Source organism: Elgaria multicarinata, chromosome 2, assembly GCF_023053635.1.
Source record: "Elgaria multicarinata webbii isolate HBS135686 ecotype San Diego chromosome 2, rElgMul1.1.pri, whole genome shotgun sequence".
Classification (NCBI taxonomy): Eukaryota; Metazoa; Chordata; class Lepidosauria; order Squamata; family Anguidae; genus Elgaria; species Elgaria multicarinata.
The window spans coordinates 23710654-23732740 of NC_086172.1; the positions used below are offsets into that span (position 1 = coordinate 23710654).

Below are 22087 nucleotides of genomic sequence, written 5' to 3' on the forward strand. Positions count from 1 at the left end.
ACTGTTAACACTCTTAGTAACCAATAATGCTTAGCAGAATAAAGCAAGATTATTTAAGTAAGCCTTGTTAATATTCAATGGGCGATATTCAAGTCACAATTTAACTTAAACCTGATTCGCATGTTAAAGTGGAGGCATGTTTGTTTGCTTGAAAACAGAACTCTATGGGAAGCAGACATCTACAGGGAAAGTCATTTCTATGATTCAACTCCACAAGCAGTTGTCGTTATTTCAAACTTGCTGACACATTTTATTTATTTATTTAAAATGATTTCGAGGTCACCTTTAAGGGCAGAACCCACCACCCCTCATTTTTAAACCTTTGCAATCAGTTGGCCACTTTTTTGTACAAATGACCTCCTATGTGTCAGTGCTTATTTGGTTCCGCCTCCGTCTCCAACACGGAGACGGAGACAAGAAGTGGCAAACACACTACTTCTTCTCTGTATGAATCCAACCTAAGCACCCATATGGCTAGTTATAATATATAAAGCATACCTAAAATTAATCACATTAGAAAAGGATTAACAGTTAGTCATTTAACCTTTACCTTTCTTGAGGTCTATCCTTATCCTCTTTGCATTTTTCTTGTTGCCAAAACCCATCAGTGGCGACAAAGATGGTGATGACGGCTTCCTACTAACTCTTGGAAAGTTGGGACTCTTGGTAGGATGTAGCCCTGTCCACACACCAGACTCCAGATTGTTCATTCCAGACAGGTCTACTTCCTTCGTCATTGGCTTTGGATAGATGGGAGGTAGAACCTTTGTCTTTAAAACGTGTTCAGCGTTATCTGGAGAATATAAAGGTGCGATGAAAGACTTTTCATATTGTTCACGGCTATATGGAGGAACCACTTCCAAGAGGATATTTTGAGATTTCATTGCTTGCCGGAAGAGATCTTGTGCTCTTGAAGAAAGAAAAATAGAAATAGGAAAAATGTATAAAGATCTGACAATTTAAGTAATATTACATGTGAACATGAAAGAGGTTTGAAATCACTTAGTGAAAAGTCTTCTAAAGATCCTTACCAATAATATGTATCTTCTCTTGTAAAGAAAAGTGGAAGCCTGGATATATAAAGTAAATCTTCACTTAGAAAAGTGGGATTACTTTATATATGATGACTTCTACATTATTTCAATATGCACTGCAGTATACCAGTGAGCACCACAGCCAAGCAGGAATTTGATCCCAGGCCTTCCATGACCAAAACCCAATATCCAATGCAGCGCAATGATTCCTAAAGTACTACTGTGAGTATAAGTATTTTAGTGGTAATGGTAGTTGTTGTTTTAAATCTCTGCTTGTAGTAAAATAGAACATGATGTATTATGTATTACAAGATCTAATACTGAATATGGCAGATTCTCTGTGTGTTGATTAGACTGTAGTTGAAACATATGTTATTTCCTCTTGTTTACTTATACATGCAACACCTTATATGAGCTGTATACTAAAACCAGCAGTGTAATATATGAGAGGAAACTGGTGTAATCCTGCTACTGAGCTGTAGAAGCAGGGTGTTTACTGCAGCACTGTTCCTTGTACAGTATGCCACTCGTCCAAACAGACCATACATGAGGGATATTAAAATGCCCAGGCAAGCATTTACAAGCAGCCTTTAACCCTATATGCTTAACTGATCTTCTACTCAAAATCCTTCTTGATACTTCTCAATGGAATAATTAAATTTATATCTACACAGGAGAGCAACACCATCTCACCTGATCCCTGTGGGCAATCACACATTTGAATGATAGGCAAAGCTTATTTGGCCAGTGCATTTGGTTAATTTTCAAGTTAAAGTTCTTCTTCTCTAAACCACCAACTAGAAAATGCAAGGAAATTAGAGCTATAGCTCAACTAACCTTCAAACACTTCTTGCCCTGACATCACTACAACAAACCACTCAACTATTTTGGGGTGCAATCCTATGCATGTTTAGTCAAAGGAAACTCCTACAACTCCCAGCTATGCTGGCTGTGGAATGCTACAAGTTGTGGGACTTTTTTCTGTCTAAAATATGCATAGGATTGCACCTTTTAAAAAACGTTGATAGAAATATTATGATTGGGGCTGTTATCTGATTTTTAAAGATCTAATCCCCAAAGTACAATATCTTCCAAATCTTGTTCTAATGTGCAATAGGGGAGTGAGATTGCACCCACATCCCTCCTACGGCGTATTCCTGTACATCCACATATAAAAGTCATGTTTAAATAGAGTATATCCAAGTTAGACCAAATCACGATGTTGATTCCCATATTGTAAGTGAAATATTAATCACGCTGCTCAGACCGTTGTACACTGAATTTTACATTCATACGCCACATTCAAATGTTACATCCACGCAGATCTCAGAGCCAGGATATCCACACCTAGTTGTGTGGGGATTTATTTATTTAATTAATTTTTATACTGCCCAATAGCCAAAGTGTACTTCTAAAATAGACCACAGTCAATCATACAAGTTTTAATCAATCAAATTTTCATATGAATAAAACCACTGCAGGAGAAAAAACACTGAAGGGACAAAAACATACTTTGTTTTTAGATGATACATATGCATCATCTTAGTAAATGCATTATTTTCTGTGCAAGAGTGAGAAAAGGGAAGAGAGCTACTGCTATTTTCTTTTTATTCACATGGGGAATATCTAACGGTGCCTGTACGCTGTTACAAATGGCATTGTGCTAGTGAAAACTAATACAGTATTCGAGGCAATAAGCCTGTGTTCACCAGTTGCTGGGGAACATGGGTGGGAGGGTGCTGTTGCACCATGACCTGCTTTGTTGTTCCCTGGCCGATGGCTGGTTGGCCACTGTGTGAACAGAGTGCTGGACTAGATGGACCCTTGGTCTGATCCAGCATGGCACTTACGTTCTTATGCTCGCTAGCGCTTCCTGGAAAATCTGACACACTAGAAAGCACTACTGATGTTGCACAACTATTGGTTTATGCTAGTGCAACATCAATTGCGTTAGTGCATGGCCATGATCAGATCCTTGTCATGGCATTTCATTTTAAAACACAAGCCAGATCTACACCAAGCAGGGTATAACACTTTGAAAGCAGTTTGAAAACGGTTTATGGAATGTGTCATGGGCCCCAACAGTTGTCAGTGTACTTCAATACCATTATAAAGCAGTGGTGTACTTCCTGCCACAGTTAAAAATACAGACAACAAAAAGGGAAAACATACGTAACAATACCAGATTGTTTAATGGGAAAAGAAACTCAATTATTATAGTCCTTAGTATATCCTAGATAAGAAAGTATTTTCTAAGATGGTTTGAGCCATCTACACTTTTAGTAGTATTTGTATTAAAAATAATCTCTTTTTTTTAAAAAAAAAATCTAGAGTTTGAGTAATTGGTGATACCTTTACAGCAAAGGATTTTTAAATCTGATTGACTAAATGTTCCATCCCTAATTATCATACCTACATATGAACAATAGAGAGAAATCAGCACTAACCCTTTGAATAATGTTAAAAACAATAATCAGGAATGAAATATCTGTCTATGCTTTAAAAAGAAATACAAGTAATGATATAGCCATTAAGTTGGGAGTCCTAAAAGCGTTTTTAAAAACAAAGATCTAATCTTCAGGGTGATGTGTAATAAACTCAGTTAATAAGGATTTGTTCATAATGTGTTTTGTTGTTTAAAAAGAGTTGGATTAATAGAATTATTTCTGGTTTCTCACTCAGAACAGGCTGTGTAACAGCACTACTCAAAGTAGCTAGTAAAACGTTCAGGTCAAGATTAGGATCTCACCATACAGCAACTAGAGATAAAATATTATACTCCCAAGGGAGTATGGCACACGCACACAAACACAGCAAAGTTAACTTCATAATTTACAGAGACAGGATTGTGGCATTTTAATTATATGCAACACTGTAAAATTGCTTGACTTTTGAAAATATAGCTTGATCTGCACCACATACATTCCTGGCTGTTAATAGAATAAAATTATAAAGCAAAACTCACTGTGCAAAGGTTTTATCTGCAAGTTCTATGTTGTTAATTTTCACAATGCATTCATTTTCATGGAAAAGTCCATCCCGCTTAGATCGGCTATTCTCCTCAATGCCACGGATAAAGAGCCCTAGAATCCTGGAGGAAAATATAAAATAAGTGATGTAAAATAGGAGATTTTGATTCATCTCTATTAGTCAGTGGCTTGAATCCAGACTGGGCTCCCAGCGGTGGGGGGAGGGGGACAACATTTGTCATTTCTCCTTCTCCTTGAAGACCCTTGGGCCCTCTGAAAATCTGCTTTGGATGGGTAGGAGAATCCGCTGGAATAAAAATAATAAATTGATTTCTTACCCCCCTCTCCATTTTGATCGAGGCGGAGAACAACAGTAAACGGTAAAATACATAAAACTGAATTAAAACATACATTGTTAAAACATCCTAAAATACATTCTAAAAACATCCTAAAATTCCACTGGATAGGCCTGCCGGAAGAGATCAGTCTTTATAACTTTCTTGAATGCTAGTAGACTGTTAAGTGGACGAGTCTCCTCCGGCAGGCCATTCCACAGTCTGGGAGCAGCAGAAGAGAAGGTCCTCTGGGTAACAGTTGTTAATCTAGTTTTTTTCTAGCTGAAGTAGATTTTTCCCAGAGGACCTGAGTGTGCGGGGTGGATTGTACGGGAGAAGGCGATCCTGCAGGTAGCCTGGACCCAAACCATGTAGGGCTTTAAAGGTAATAAACAACACTTTATACTTTGCTCGGAAACTAATTGGCAGCCAGTGAAGAGATTTTAAAACTGGTGTTATACGGTCACCCCTAGGTGTACCAGTGACCAGCCTGGCTGCCATATTTTGAACTAGTTGAAGTTTCCGGACTAGCTGAAGTTTCCGGAATAGAGGTGCTGGTGGGGGGAAGGATTGGTGAACATTCCTCTTATTTCTGTCTGCCAGTGGGATTTTCTTCTGCATCAAAAGCCCTTCCATGGGCAAGTTAGTATTGAACCCAAGGAGTTTTACAGCACAATCCTATACATGTTTCTCAGAAATGGGCCCCCTTGATTTCAATTAAGCTTATTCTCAGGTAAGTGTGTGTACTAGGGCTGCTGCAGCCTTCCCAGGAGGCATCTGGTTGGTCACTGTAAGAAACAGAATGGATGAGATAAGCCTTTGGTCTGATCCAACATGACTTTTCTTATGTTATAAGAAACATGTATTTGAAGACAACACAGTAAAGGGGGGGGGAGGAACAGGTGTGTGTGTGTTTGTCACACACACACACTCACACACACTTACTTATCCTATAAGTGAATAAAGCATATTAACAAACACATATTTTCTAAAACTGAGGAAATCAGGGAGTTGTTCCTGTAACTCTTACTCTCCAGGTGGTAGTCTGTGCAGTCAAACATTTGGGATTGTGCCAGTGCATACTACAGGTGGAATGGTTTAAAAAGCCTTTTCCTTTGTTCGTGCACTTCTGTGTCTACGCTACGGTGCACAGGCAGAGCAAGTGCCTTCCTTTTCCCTTTCTTCCCATAGCTGTAGGACCATTTAGCACCTTACATCGTTATTCTTATTAATGTCTTCTTAAGAAGGGCACTAGCCTAGATACTCTCTGGATAAGACCCCAAGCTCCCTGTACTCTATCAGAGGCTTCTTTCATCAGAGGGAAACTTCAAATCCTCTGCTCCCTCCTCCCCACCAAATAAAAAAGGAGGAAAAATATGTTGACAAAATATTTGAAAAGCACTCAGAACAAGAAGATGCGGAGCATTTGCCCCCGTAATCCAATTTGAATAGGGCAAGTGTCAATGTGCGGACCCAAATACCCCACTTTATGTACATCCAAAATGGTTCCGCCTGCACAAAGCATCTCTGCTGATTTACCCTTCCAGCTCTACCCTTTTGTCTTGCTTCAATACTGTCAAACCTTCAGAGGGAGGGGCGCTATAACAGGCCCGAGCAGTAGAATGGGTGACGTAGAAAATGGAATCCAACCTGTGCTGGATGGGGTTGAAAACTCAGGTTCATACTTTGGGAGTGTTCCTGGATCTGGTCTTGAACCTGGATTTCCAGGTGGCAGCTGTGGCTAGGACTATATTTTCCCAACTTGAGTTAGTACGCCACTTGTACTTGTTCCAGAAAGATGCAGACCCAGTAATGGTGACACACCCTAATTACATCATGTTTGGACTACTTACATTGTTTATATCTGCTGCCTCTGCCTCTTTATGTTTTGCTAACAGTTGTCATTGCTGTATTTAATTTTAATGTTGTTTTGTCTGTAGGCCATTTTGAAAATTTAATTGGAAAGATAAAAATACCTTCAATAAAATAATACAATTAAGTAATCTATGTTCATTTTCCTCTCTTACTCTATATATTTAAAATAATTTGTTATGCTTGTTTTAGAACTTTAATTGTTCTGTATTGTTGCAATGATATATGTTTTACTTTTTCAAACTAAGAATTCCTATTATTCTTGTCAACTCTGCAGTTATACTCAGATTCAAAAATTTTTTAACCACATTGTTAAAACAACTCTATTTTTGTGACTATCATAAAAAAAAATCCAATTAAAGTCCAGCTCAAGATATCAACAGTAAACTTAACTGTGGTTTGATGCTTTTTTAAAGGAAATTTTTAAAACTACATTTTATCAGTCAATGATCTTAACCATCCCCACTGTGAAAAATGTAACAATCCTAAAGCTTTCTTTGATAAACCTCTGGCCATAAATTCTCATTTGAAATGTACAATACCAATGTATGGATTGAGTTAGGTTTGTTCTGGAAATGGAAACTTATTACTTCCTTACTTTTATAATGCAGTGTCTCAAAACTAACATTATTTTAATGTGTTTTTAGAAATTTCAATTTCCTCCCTGTTATTGTAAACCCAAATGAAAAACACGTATTTATATAAAACATCTTTTGGTTAACTTATGTTAATGCAGATGTAAGATTCTGGTTGTGTGCCAATACCAAAACCAAAACATTTTAAAATCAGACATTTCTCTATCAGTACTATATAGTGGAGAAAATAAACATTCAGTGCTTATCAGCAGTTTTAGAGTGGGAAGCCTTAAAAAGTAAATTCTGAAGGAAAATGTCTACCTTCTCCAATACCAAATTGATTCATAGTTGAACAATCTCTACAAGCAAACTTGTAAATGTGCTTGGTTTGTTTCAAGAAAAAGGAGACCACGCTGATGTATAAATTCTGCTGAAGGCCATTATAAATCTTTCATTCAAGACAATTATGGAACAGTCTGCTGGTCTGTCAAAAAGGTAACTTTGCTAAGTCAGACCTCATAGCATTTGTCAACAAGAATATTTAAAAGACATGAGATGCCAGGCCAGAGAACATGATAGGTTTTTTGTAAAATTCTTATTATCATGCATCCTAGCTAGGTGAGATGACTGAGCACATACCGGATGTGTAATAGATAAATTACTAACCAAGACTTTTTAGAACGTGGCACCTTTCACTGGAAAATTTCACAATACTTAATAAAACAAACTCAAACCCTCTTCTGCCTTAAAGATAAGGAAATATGGGGAGAGAGTCATCTAAGCCAACCCAGGAAAGCCTTTTATTAAGTGTCCCTTCCCATATGACTAATTAAACACATAGAAGTATTCCCACAATGGCCTACCATCTCTTGACTTGGAAAGATGGATAACAATTAAGTTAGGTACTTGGGGTAAGGTTAACAGTAGTTAAGATGAATGGTTTGCCACAGGTAATCCATGACTGCATAATACCCATTTATATTTCCCCCAGTGTATTTTTAAAACCTTTATGCAGTATTTCAAAAGTTCATTGGGGCGGGTGTCTTCCTCCCTATTTTTCACTGAAAAGGATGCAGTTGCCGATCATAAGGCTTATTTGTTAGTTCATACAAATGACTGGAAAATATATTTCTCTTTTAACACTCCTCCATGAGTTGTTCTGGAGTCAACTTATTTGGCACTTCTTTTTGGCCAGATGATGTGGGATCTAGGCATATTAAAAATAAAAGAATGGCTCCATTTGCAATGTTAGCAGCTGGAGAGACATGGAATACAGTAACTGGATTCCGATGTCACAATAACCCATCAGGTGCCTCCCGCCTAAGTTTGGTCCTAATCCTGCATACGTCCAGCGCTTTAGAGCCAAGCCTATAGTAACGTTTATTTTATTTTTTGGAACGCAATAAAGTAGATATCCAGAATGTTTGAGAGGAATCTAATAGGGAATTAGAATGCTTATACAGCCTAATCAATTGAAAGCTTCCATATGTACTACTATTTCTGTAGATTTAAAGGACTGAGGATGGGATCCAATTTTATTGGACAGCACAGAGGCTTATAAAGAAAAATGGCTAGTTCTGCTAGTTGCTGGTGATGTAATAAGGATAATGCTCATTAAGGCATATGATGCGAGCATGCCGTGTAGTAGCTTCTTTTTGGTTGGAAGTCATTGCTCATATAAATTTTGTCCTTGAAAAATTGGTGATAATTGCAGATGTTCTTGTGCTCTAAAATTATATCCCTGTGTTTTGGGGATTGACAGATGGACAGCAAAACTGGACTTTGAGAGCCCTTACAGTTGCAAAGAGAATTATTATTATTATTATTATTATTATTATTATTATTATTATTATTATTATTATTATTTATATAGCACCATCAATGTACATGGTGCTGTACATAGCAAAAGAATAAAACAGCAACACCCTGCCACATAGCCTTACATTCTAATGAAATCATAATAAAACAATAAGAGAGGTAAGTAAATGCACCAAATAGGCTCAGGGGACAATAAAACTAACAGTGTAAAAGTAAGAACAAAGTTCTAAACTCAACTTTAAGCCTGGAAGGATAAATGCTCACCACCTATAATTCAATGGTTTACTGTTCTTGCTACATTTGAATGAATATCCCACAGTTGTCAATTTCATGTGGATGTTAATTGAGATATATGGACTGTTTATATTAATGTATATATTTACATTATATCCGGAGGAAGAGGCGGGAAACAAATAAATATATTATTATTATTATTATTATTATTATTATTATTATTATTATTATTAACAACTATTCACTACCATAAGATGTAGTGATAGCCACAAATGTGGATGGCTTTAAAAGGGAATTAAACTAATTCATGGACGATAAGACTATTACGTCTATTAGTCTTGATAACTACATGCTACTTCCAGTATCACAGGTAGCATGTCTATATACATCAGTTGCGGGAGAGCATGATCGGAAGGATGCTATTGCACTCATGTCTTACTTTTGGATATCCAACAGGCAGCTAAATGGTCACTGAGTGAACAGAATACTGGACAAGATGGACACTGGGTTTGATCCATCATGGCTCTTCATGTGTTAATCCCCCATACAGGGGTGAAGGGAACCACGGAAATAATTGAAGGTTCAGCTGCAGATGGAAAAACATTGTCTAATCACCAGATCTATCCCTCAGAAAAACAGAGGAGTAAACAAGATATGCAAATTTCCAGGTGTGAGTTCTACCTATCCTCTTACCTTCCATTTAAAGATGAAAAGTATGGTACCACATGTATGCCTAGTGGGCCACCTTCCCCAGAAATCTCCACCATTTTTGTCACACCGCTAAGGAAGAGAAGGAGAAAAACATACAGGATTACTTTCAAAGGAGAGCAAGGCAAAAGCAGAAAGATCTTTTTGAACTCTTATGGATGCACTTTTTGCAGCAACCATTTTATTTTCTTGCAATCCTCAGAATGGTCCCTCCTAACTACTCACATGTCCACAAAGCACCTCCCCAGAGCACTAAACTGCATTCCTTATCCCCTATGAAATTAAGGACTATATAACATTGCTTACACAATAGTGGCAGGCACTAGTGGAAAATTAGACAAGGTTCCAAACCGCTGACAGGATGGCGGGGTGTTCTACCGGTTCTGGATGGGATTGCACTCACCCTGAAGGAGCAGGTTCATAGCTTGGGGGTTCTTTTAGATCCATCATTGTCACTTGAGGCTCAGGTGACCTCGGTGGCACGGAGTGCCTTTTACAAACTCCGGTTGGTGGCTCAGCTACACCCCTATCTGCACAGGGATAACCTGGCTTCAGTTGTCCATGCTCTGGTAACCTCCAAGTTAGATTACTGCAATGCACTCTATGTAGGGCTGCCTTTGAAGACGGTTTGGAAGCTGCAGCCCGTGCAAAATGCAGTGGCCACATTGATTTTGGGAACCAGAAGGTTCGACCATATAACACCTGCTTTGGTCCGCTTGCACTGGCTGCCTGTATGTTTCCGAGCCCAATTCAAGGTGCTGGTTTTGACCTATAAAGCCTTACACGGCTTGGGACCACAATACCTGATGGAACGCCTCTCCCGAAGTGAATATACCCGGTCACTACGTTCAACATCTAAGGTCCTCCTCCGGGTGCCTACTCCGAGAGAGGCTCGGAGTGCGGCAACGAGGGACAGGGCCTTTTCGGTGGTGGCCCCCAGACTATGGAACGATCTCCCTGACGAGGCTCGCCTGACACCAACGCTGCTATCTTTCCGGCGCCAGGTTAAGACTTTCCTCTTTGCCAAGGCATATGGTGGCACATCTTAATCACCCACATGTGTAGGTTTTTTTAATGGTTTTTAATGCTTTATGTGTGTATGTTCTGTGTTTTAAAATTTTAAATTTTGTATACTTGTTTTTATCTCAATTTTAGAATTTCTGTAAACTGCCCAGAGAGCTCTGGCTATGAGGGTGGTATATAAGTGTAATAAATAAATAAATAAATAAATAGAACCTACACATAGTGAAGGAATGGGATCATACTCTCCCATTCCACTGCTTGGCTACCAGATATCCACATACTGAAGTGACAACTGCATGGAGCCTACACATGTGAAGTCCAATTCCAATTTGTTAACTTCGTGTTTTTTTTAAAAAAATCAAGACTTACATGGCTTATTTAAATGCAAGTCAACAGTTAAGAACCCTCTTGCATGAGTTGGATCTATATACTTTGGCTTTCCAGGTGGGTAAACTCTATTTCTATATTACATCATATATTCAGACATTTGGTAGAACTGGAGGCAAGACAGAAACGCTTGTTGGGAAAACTTGACTAATGTGGCACAGTTCAGATGCAACACTAAACCAGAAATCCCTTTTTTTCTCCTCTTCCAGCACAGCAAATTACTCAATTTCTTCTAGCTTTTCATGTATTGTGAAATAGTTCTCTTTGATCCAATTCTCCTATGATAGTTTTGAAGAGACAGTTGTAGAATTAAAATTGGATCCTGAGAACACTGCAAAACACTCAGGTGATTATTTCAACATATCCATATTTAATTCACATTCACAGAGATTGTGACCAAGGAAGATCTGTGAAGAAGCCCTCAGTTGTCCTTGAAAAAAATGCCACAAGGAATTCTGATATCACGATCCTCTTAGTAATAGTAGTAATCAAACAAGGATTCAGAAAGTAAAGGCAAAAGTAATTGCCCATGCCATATGTTCAGGAATTGCCATTAGTTTCTAAAACACTCTCATAGCATGTGCATGTTGATCAATAATAGTGATTTCATGAAGCCGATCAAAACTGCAACTTAAAAAAATACATGCAAAAAATTAGCCATTGTGTATTGTAGAGTACTTATATTTCATACATTTTGAAAAGTCATCAAAACGGAAAGTGAATACCATTTCTTCTCAATTTTTCTGGTGGATAACTGCAAAAATGCCTGGATATTTCTTCCAACCATTGGCAGGCCAATATTTGGCCAAATTTTATATCAACTGTAAAAATGAGAATCCCAGGGACGTCTGATAAAAATGAGAAACTAAACCCAGATGGTATGTTCAAGCATTTGGAGTAATTTCAGAATGCCAAGCTGGGCTCCTTTTGGCACGTCTCCTCACTAACGGAAGAGTAAACATGTGGGCTAGGTTGAGTTGGAGCTGGTTTTGGGTTTTGCCAAATAAAATTACACATAGCTGAGTGTATCTATTTGTTTCTCCCAATATAAAATAAATGGTGTTGTGTGTGTTTTTTAAAAAATTCCGTTATTGCAAAATCTGTGCAGTTCCTATTTAAGGTATTTAATTATACTGGTAGTAGTGTTATGGAACAACTTCCCTTTTCAAACATTTGTTTTTGTTTTAGCAATAGTATGTATTAATATATGTTCCAATTGTCTGTTTTTCAGGACAGTACTGATTTTCTGATTCCTATTCCTGATAAATCAGTGCTCTGGTTCAATTGTTATATATCCACGGTATGTGAAACTGTAAACAATTCTAGCTTAATGTCAATTAATAAACCAGAAAAATATGTCAGTATGTGATCCTGGCTTATTTTACCGTTTTGTTAACTGACATTGAGCCAGAGTTTCCTGGTTTGGGAAACTGGGAACTGTGGGTAATATAAGCCAGTATCCTTACATCAAAGCTGGCACATGACAGGAGGAGGGGCTGAAGAAGCAATGTTTGTTCCATAGTTTATGATTTATGGTTGTTAATAAGGCCTTCAAAAACTGTCCAAAGTGTGTCACTATGGGAAGTATCCTATTCGACACTAGTGCTAATGTAAGCTTCATCTACCATTTGCTAGTGCAATGGGTTTTCTGGGAAAACCCATCACACCAGCAAATGCTATTGGTGTTGTGCTAGAAGTAGTTTATGCTAGCGCAATGTAATTTAAGTTAGCGCTAATGCCGTATAAGATGTTGTCTTATGTCTATTTTATCTTTCAGAGAGTTTGGATGATACTATTTAAAAATGTTGTTGGTGCAAGTTGTTGGGTCTCTAGACATTAATTTGTGCAGGGGGAGGGGCAGAGGAGGTCATCTGTCTCTAGTGCTCCTACAGCTAAATGTATATCCATACACTAAGTCATCATGCATCGCACAGCCTGCAGCTAGAGACAGTCATGCTGAACTTTTGATAACTTATAGTAGAAAAACATAGTTGTCCTTTTGTATTATTTTCCTAAAACAATATTGTTTGCTTTTAAGTCAGCGGAGAATATACTAATGCAGAGTGAACTAGATAGGAAAGAACAATACCCTCCCTCAGGCAGGGGCCCTTAGTATGAGGATATGGGTGCTACGAGTACATAAATGTATTCCTATTGCATTTGTGAAATGTTAGCAGTATACATTTGTAACACCTCAGCTGCTTCTGGGGGAGAAATGCTGGACCATCAAGGGTGAGCTTTTCCACCTGCTCCTCCTCCCCCCCTCCCCGCCTGGAGACTTTAAAAGCAACGCTGGAGCTGAAGGTTGGGAAGTGCTGCTTCTGGGGGAGAAATGCTGTTCTAATGAAGCTTTTTTTAAAAAAATCTTATCTGGTTTGTATTTCTGTACAATTGCATTTAGTATATTTTTGAATATTATTGTGGTGGTGTTGTAGTTTTATATTGTTAAATATTGTATATTGTTAAATATTGTTGTAGTTTTAATTTTTGTAAACCGCCCAGAGAGCTTCAGCTATTGGGCGGTATAAAAATGCAATAAATGAATGAATGAATGAATTTGGAACCTGCCTGGCCAAAATGTAATAAATATAACATTGTATAAACCAAACAAAAACAAAAGGCTTATTCCTTCAGAGCCACACCATGATTCCCATTACTACTTCAATGAAAAAGATAGCAGTTTTCTGTAGGATAAAAGAAATAATAATTAAAAAATCCAGCTGAGATGACTGATGTAGCCTCTACCATCAGGACTGAGCAATAAGGACAACAGGACAAAACGTATCATCAGATTGAAGCCCACCATTAATTTATGCACACTCAACATGACGTGCATATTTGAATGTACTCAGTAGACCGTCGGCTACTGCTCGTGTACAGTTTAGATCACAGATTGTGCACTTTTCAGTATGAAGCTTCTGAATTCACATTTTCAATGCCTACTGTGTAAGTTATATTCACAGCAGTTAAAGAATCAGAGATTTACCTAGTCCAATCTCCTTTCCCAAAGCATAGAATCCTTTATCTAAATCATGCCAAGGCCTTGGTTTTAAATTTTCCAAAGTAAGAGAATCCATAATCTTTCAAGATAGTGTCTCAGGTAGTGAAAAGCTCTTACAGTTCATGGATTTCCCCCAACTATCTGGGGAAAGGTTTTAAGATCCTTCCAGAACTTATAACTCTTGCTTCGTTGATCTTCAATGGATGGAAGATAATAACATGGGTGATGTGGCACAACAACCTACACCAATATCATTCCTACACTGGATGTATATTTGGAGGGGGGGGAATCACCTGTGCAAACACTGCCTCCAGATGAGTGCTGCTGCGATCACGCCAACGGTATTCACAAAGTGCTGGCATGAGAGCACCATGTGAACCAGCTCTAGCAGCAGCTTAAGACTCACCAATTTAGCCAGCACACTCATCGTTAACATATAATAATATAATCAAATCATATTCTTTGGGTTCAGTTATTGGACGGTATAGAAATATAATGAATAATTTTTAAAAATCTACTTTGGATTAAAAGGTGTCCCTCAAAACATTTCAGTTAAATTATTAGCAATGGCTGCCATTTGAGCATGGCATATGACAGCACAGGGGAGGCAATAAAAGGTAATCAGGAAATTGAGTCAATCATCACAAAGCATTATCATCTGACTAAATGCACAATGTTGCAGGAAATTAAACAGGCAACAAAACAGGAAAAAGAGCTGTTCTGGTCAAGTGTGTGGACAAGCACCACATATCACAAAGAGGCTGAAGTAAACTTCCAGATTTGAGAGATATCCCATGTGAACTGAGTGTGTTGTGGGAGAGATGCAAGCACTATGTCTATGCATTTCAGTTCACAAGTAGGCGGTTATTCCAACGTCATTATATTGGGAACATTATCAGATAAACATTGTGCAACACACTACCACATCACTTTACCCAAATGTATAGGGTAAGCAATAAATGTACATTGCCTTCAACTTTGGGCTCTATATAGGCTTACACTGAAACAGGCTGAGTACTCCCTGACATTGATATAAGGTGAAAGATCAACAGCACACCTCCAAAATAAATCAGCATAGATCATAACCGGACTAGAACCAGAACACTGATGATGATGATGATGATGATGATGATGATGTTAAACTGTTTGGAACTAGAACCAGGAAGAATAGCTCAAAATAATGAAAATAAAAATAGTTACTTAGCCAGCTAAATTGAACTCTCTAACACCAGCAGAAGAGCGATCCCATTTTGATTCAGCCTTTGAACTCAGAGGAAACCCATATCTAGAACATCAGACACTAATTGACTATGTTTTAGACTGCACGCAGTGGCCCTATGAGAAATACATATATAATGAAATTGTTATCTTATTAGATCACTGAATACCAACTTATGATTGAAAAGAATTTGGTATCTTTTGTATAGGAGTATTTTGGGCTTATTCACTTTAGAAATGCATTTAGCTGCTTGCTTTTGATTTTTGTGGATATAAAAGTTTTACATGTTATCCATAAAGTGTTTGTTGAATTTATTTATTCATTCGTTTGGTATTTTGTGTCCGAACCAGACTGTTGATTTTTGCTGTTGTTGCCTTTGTTGTTGGGATCAACTTCATTTTGTGATTTCTTTTGGTTTGCAGGATATTGAACAAAATGGGGGTGGGAGAAAAGGCTAGGAGTGGTATAGTTGCTTCCCAGGTCTGTAGTTTATAACATTCTTGAGTTGGATTGCAAGAGACGTCTTAGCAGACATAAGTGGATTAGTCTCTCAAGGTGCAAGACAGATCTTAAGATGCATCAAGGGCTATAGAGCAAAGAAGGCAAAAATGGATTTTCTTCCATTTTTGAGACTGTAACATCTTGTTGTTACTCAGTTTAAACTAGAGCAAGTAGTAGTAGTAGCTTTATATAACTTGAAAATGAAATCTTTTTCAAGTACTAAAAATCTGTACTTCTAGGTCTATTGAACTCAACACAAGATATGCATGCAGGTAGGAAAGTTACTAAAATTGTTTTACCTCTGTTTTCCATATTGCCAACTTTAAGACAGATCGAAAAAGAACATAAACTAGATGTGCTGATAAAGAAAAGGAGTTTGTTTATTATTATAGTTATATTTTACTAATGTAGTAAGTGTATTTAAATCAAATGGTTACAGAATTAGCCTGATACAACTCCGTCTGAAACAATATAGAAGGCAAACGTAATAGTGGCTCTGATAGAATACCTAATGAATAACCCATGCATGAAATATTTTCAGAATTCCAAGTAATCAAGTGTTAATAAACCAAGTATCTACTTTCTAATTTTTCATTAACAGGGCTATTTTTACTATGGAAAAACATGTTGCAAAATGAGGCTTGCAAAAACTACATCTCTGTTTCCACATGTTGTGCTATGGGGTGGAATTTCATGGCTGGTGATACATTCCAGAACTACAACATAATACTGTTTTATTTTCAACCTCTTTTAATTAAGAAGTTCTGAGCAAGAAACTGGAATGTAAGAAAGGGAAAAGTAAAACAGTGCCTTAAGTCATTAGCTATTATTGAGCACATTAAATATTCTATGAAAGCATTATGATTTTATTGAGTTTACTTTTAAAGCAAGCCTCTTATTCTTACATCTGTTGTTACTAAATAAGAAAATACGCCTTTCCCTCTAGATGCACGCTTTCTTTCATTGGTAAGTAATAAACAAAACACCCTTCTCTTCCCCCGCACATCTAGCATCCTTCTAGAAGCAAGTAAATAAATATTCTCACATTTAAGAGGGGAAATTAGGTATTGGCTATCACCTATTTTGAGGTGAAATGGAAAATATATTATTTACTCTGTCTTCTTGCTACACCTAATAATTTTAACAAGATAGGCATAAAGAAAGCTTGAGGAATAAGAAGGCAAGCTTATACTGAAATGACTTAATAAACTTGTCTGGAAACTTGGCAAAAGAACAAAACAAAACCCAACCCAAGAACAGAAGCTTTCGTTTAAGGCTTCAAAGTGCCAAATGTCCCCACGCCTTCATCATGCATCTGAAGCTATCAACACTGTAGCTGAGAATGTCTTAAAATCTTCTAGAAAGTAAAAAATTGTAAACAGTTTTGAGTTTGAGAGAGCAGGCTCCCAGATTTCCTACTTTTTATCTGTCTCGCCATTTCCCTCACAAAGAAGTTTCAATATCAGACGTGAGAACAAGGTACATTCCACCAGAATATTGATACGTGGCAAGCCTTTATCTGATTAGGAAACTCACTTCTTCCGCCCAGTTAGTGATCTGGCCGCAGAGATCCTTGAATTCAAAAACGCCAAAACCAATAATGCTAATGTAGCATAATTGAAGGTGGCAGCTATGCAGAAAGGTTACCACAAACATCACCCTGGTTTTTCTATTGATTCTTAATATCACTTCCCCTGCAGTTCAAAGACATCAATGGGTCAGGGATCAGCTGCACCATCTACTACATCTTTTACCCACCTCCCCCTAAATTGAATATTCTCATTTGGACCATGCTGTTCTTAATTTGGCTTTGCTGAGGCAGAATGATATGATGAGCTTCAGAAGGAACGGAAGAAAGCACAGTAAAGAATAAAAACTAGAATCAGTAAGTGGGAGAAAATTATGACTACATGCTGCTGAAATTTTATTTCATTATTGTCAGGGGCAGTGAGTAAGGACAGAGACATGCTACCCCTTCTCCCATGAGAGAATGCCGATGTAATTTAGGGGATACAATATTGGACTTAGACCAGGGAGACCCAGGCTGAAATCCACACTCATTCATGAAAATTACTGGGTGACTTTGGCCCAGCTATCTCTCAGCCTAACCTGGACTGTTATGGTGATAAAATTGGGGGCAGCATGTATGCCTCCCTAAGCTCCTTGGGAAAAGGGTGAGATGATTATTATTAATAGGGCCCATTTCATGAGACAGGTTTGGCCCTCACCAAACAGTTGTCCTGAGAACAGCCTGTTACTTTCTCCTATTGACAAAATGGTTGCTTTCAGAGACATTGTCACCCCTCTTTTCATGATACTGGTAACCCCAGAACCAGATGGAAGGGGCATATTTTGCCACCATCAGTGCCAGAAAGCTGCACGTTGGGTTCAATAGCCTTTTCTCTCTCAGTGTCATCAACAGAATTCAGAGACAGCTGGCCCCTCTATTGAGAGGAAAAGGCAAGCAGTAGCTTTCCAGAATTACTAGAGGTTCCCCTGAAGCCTGAACAGCAGTAGCAATCCCTTGGTCATGCTAGAGTGTGACCAAGGCATAAGAGATTTTTATATAAATGGCAATCGCTTTCGGAGGTTTACTAAATTGTTACAAGATCTTTACCAAGACTACATTAGCACCTGTCCTGTGCTCTCTTAATTGTGTATTGTGCCATCTCATAACTGATGCTTAGATTAATTGTGTTACAGGAATGCTGGATTTAAAATGTACACGTTGGTACTCATGCCACAGGGAACCACATGAAATGGGCAAATTGTGCACAAGTCCTATACCAGTGTGACATTCCACCCCCACCCCTTCAATAGCATGGGGTGGGGGTTATAACAAAGTACCTGTTTGCTATTTTGAGCTTCAAAAATACCTGTTCGCTATTTTGAGCTCCTTGATATATTAAGGTCCCACAAGAATGTTCATTCCATTTTCACAGCTATTTTACCTCTTAAAGAGCTGCATTTCTGTTATAAAGTTTATAACAGAAGAACTTGCCATCACTTTGCAATCTTGTTATTATTAAACATGGGCATATATAAGATTAACTGGATCAGCAGGCAACGAGCTAGTCTCCAGAATGAGTCTACTTATTTTCTTTTGCTGCCCCTTATACCCAGAACTTTCACCCAGAACACTTAACATAATTCTACCACCTTCCCTCCCTCCCCACCCACTTCTCTCTCACACACACACACACACACCTTAAAGCTCCCTTGAAACGCCACTTTCTTTTGCTGCATTCCTAAAATCAGATTGAAGAAAAAGGAAGAGATTGTATCTCTTTGCCTCAACTCAGAAGACTATTAACCACATTTCCTCTAGCTGCTACAGTCCAGAGGAAACAACTGAGCAGAGTGGGACCGAGTGGCTGACAGAAAACATCTAGCCCTCTAACTGGCAGCAAGAGGGCCTCTCCTGAAAAAACCCTCCCTGGATCCAGAGATCTATGTTAATTATTGTTCAGTCAAAACACCCCCATTCCTGAGTAAGATGCTTGAGAGAATGGTGGCATTTTAGCTGCAGACACTCTTGACTGAAATTAATTATCTGAATCAATTCCAATCTGGATTTGGGCCCAGGGTTTGAGACAGAATAGGTCTCGGTTCACCCTTACGGATGACTTTTTTGGAGGAGAGGGAAAGGGGGACTGCGCCCTTGGTACTTCTTGATTTCTCAGCAACATTTGATACCAATGATCTTGGTATCCTCCTGGACAGTCTCCATGATTTGGAGGCAGCGTTCTACAGTGGTTCAACTCATACTTGCAGGGTCAGTTCCAGAGAACAGCACTGAGTTACTGTACCTCAACCCCATGGCAGTTGAACTATGGGGTGCCAATATTATTTAATATTTATATGACGCCACTGGAAGTGGTCATCAGGAGATTTGGAACAAGGCTTCACAAGTATACAGGCATCACCTGGCTCTATTTCTCTGTGACATCTGAATTGGGAGAGGCCATGAACATGCTGAACCAGAGCCTAGATGCAGTCATGGCTTTGATGAGGGTAATAAACTGAAGCTGAATCCCGGTAAGACAGAGTCCATATGGGTTGGCAGTTTCCAGGTCCTGGACTTGGGCTGTTTGCCTCTCCTAGATGGAGTTCCACTCCCTCTGAAGGAGCAGGTACATAGTTTGGTGGTGCTCCTAGATCCATCTCTGTCACTGGAAGCCCAACTATGCCCATTCCTGGATACAGACAACCTAGCAATAATGATCCGTAATGCACTCTATGTGCCTGGTTCAAAAGCTGCAACTAGTTAAGAATGCAACAGCTAGAGTGCTCACTGGGACACCAACTATGCTCACATACGACCTGTGTTAAAAGAGATGCATTGGGTGCCTATTGGCTACTGAGCCATGTACAGAGTTATGTTGGCATACAAAACCCTAAACAACTTGGGACCAGGATACTTAACAGACAGCTTCCCTCTATATATACCTAGCCATCTGTTAAGCTCTTCAGATGAGGTCATTCTGTGACCAACAGAATGTTGCCATGTAATATTTCAAAGGTGCCCAACCTTTGGAAAACCCTCTTTTGTGTAGTTTGAGAGGCAAAAAATGTGGTAGGTTTCAAATGCCTCTTGAAAATGCACTTGTTCACCCAGGCTTCTACTGGCTTGTAACTAATTGAAATTAATCAGGCTGCTTCATTTCACAGCTCCCTGTATTGTTCTGTACTATTATTATAATTTTATAAAGTATTTTAGATGTCATTTTCATATCTATATGTGAACTGGTCAAGGATGTTATAACATTAAGTGATTTATTTATTTATTTATTTATTTATTTATTTATTTATTACATTTCTATACTGCCCAATAGCCGGAGCTCTCTGGGGGGTTCACAAAAAATAACACAAATTTAACACAAAAAATAGAAATAACACAAAAAATAGAAATAACACAAATAAATAAACACATATTCGGATTTTGGCTATTTGAGCTCATGTCACTTTTTCAATTCTGAATGTCTAACATGCATGACAGTAAAGCCCAAACTAAATATGGTGTAGAAGATCCATGATCAGATCTCATAATGTCCTTTTAGGAAAAAGTAGCCACACACACACACATACTGTATGAACATGAATTGCACTGGGATCACACCAATGAGGGGGTTAACTCTTTCCCCACCCACCATGTTGTTACCTCTGAGAAAAAAATCCTCCATGGCTGCTATTAGCTACAGAGGGAAGTGGGAGAAGATAGTATTATCTTTTCCTGCCCCCCTGGCTGACCGTCCTCCATGGCTAATATCGACTTGGAGAAGAAGAGTGAGGAAATGGCAAGGGGAAAGGTTGAACTGCTCCCCCAATCCATTCCCTCCCCTCCTCCACAGCTGCTTTTAACCAAAGAACAGATGTTCGAAGTTCTGATTATGGTAAGATGGCAATGAAGAGGCTTTCAAACCACCATGGAATCCACCTAGTGCTAGTATTTTCCACTGTGTTATCATTTCTCTTCAATAAATTGTTTGAAGGCAAAACATCTAATCTATAATAGGTATACTGCGACACATGCATATACACACGCATATATAATATCTGCACAGATGTATGGTTTATTTGAAGTCTAGGAGAGATAAGGAACAATACATCTGGAAAGGAAATATAAATGTCTTCATACCTGAAAATGAACTTAGTTTTCTGAGATGTTGGCACTTCATTGTGGGTAGGGAGATCCCAGTCTTCTGAAGGTGAGTGTGCTGAACACTACAGAGATTCAAAGAGAGGCGTTTTAAAGTTCAGTATTATAATGTGGATTTAGAACAGTTGCTATTACCTAGAAGAATCTGCATTGCAAACTAAAAGCAAATGTCCATGAACTCCAGCCACATTGTGGTTGACTGAGTCCTCTACATCTCTGCTACGAGGCGACCATACTTAAAACTGGTGTCCGAGTGCATAACCTGAGGTTATAACATATAACTTAACCTTATAGAATCATAGAATAGCAGAGTTGGAAGGGGCCTATAAGGCCATCGAGTCCAACCCCTGCTCAATGCAGGAATCCACCCTAAAGCATACTTGACAGATAGTTGTCCAGCTGCCTCTTGAATGCCTCTAGTGTGGGAGAGCCCACAACCTCCCTAAGTAACTGATTCCATTGTCGTACTGCTCCAACAGTCAGGACGTTTTTCCTGATGTCTAGCCAGAATCTGGCTTCCTGTAACTTCAGCCTGTTATTCTGTGTCCTGCACTCTGGGAGGATCGAGAAGAGATCCTGGCATTCCTCTGTGTGATAACCTTTTAAGTATTTGAAATACTTTCATCTCTCCCCTCAATCTTCTCTTCTCCAAGCAAAACATGCCCAGTTGTTTCAGTCTCTCTTCACAGGGCTTTGTTTCCAGACCCCTGATCATCGTGGTTGCCCTCCAGTATTGTACAATTTATTGCAAA

At 38.6% G+C, this 22087-nt stretch overlaps 1 protein-coding gene across 1 annotated transcript in view; it reads right to left on the minus strand.

Moving 5' to 3' along the window:
* PARD3B (par-3 family cell polarity regulator beta) overlaps positions 1 to 22087 on the minus strand; it is a 542042-nt gene that overhangs the window by 362097 nt on the left and 157858 nt on the right. Inside the window, exons 5-8 of the mRNA XM_063116135.1 lie at positions 21315 to 21400; positions 9531 to 9617; positions 4000 to 4125; positions 551 to 909 (exon numbers count right to left, since the gene is read on the minus strand). Of these exons, the coding sequence (XP_062972205.1) occupies positions 551 to 909; positions 4000 to 4125; positions 9531 to 9617; positions 21315 to 21400 (658 nt within the window). The remainder of the gene's footprint in view (positions 1 to 550; positions 910 to 3999; positions 4126 to 9530; positions 9618 to 21314; positions 21401 to 22087) is intronic.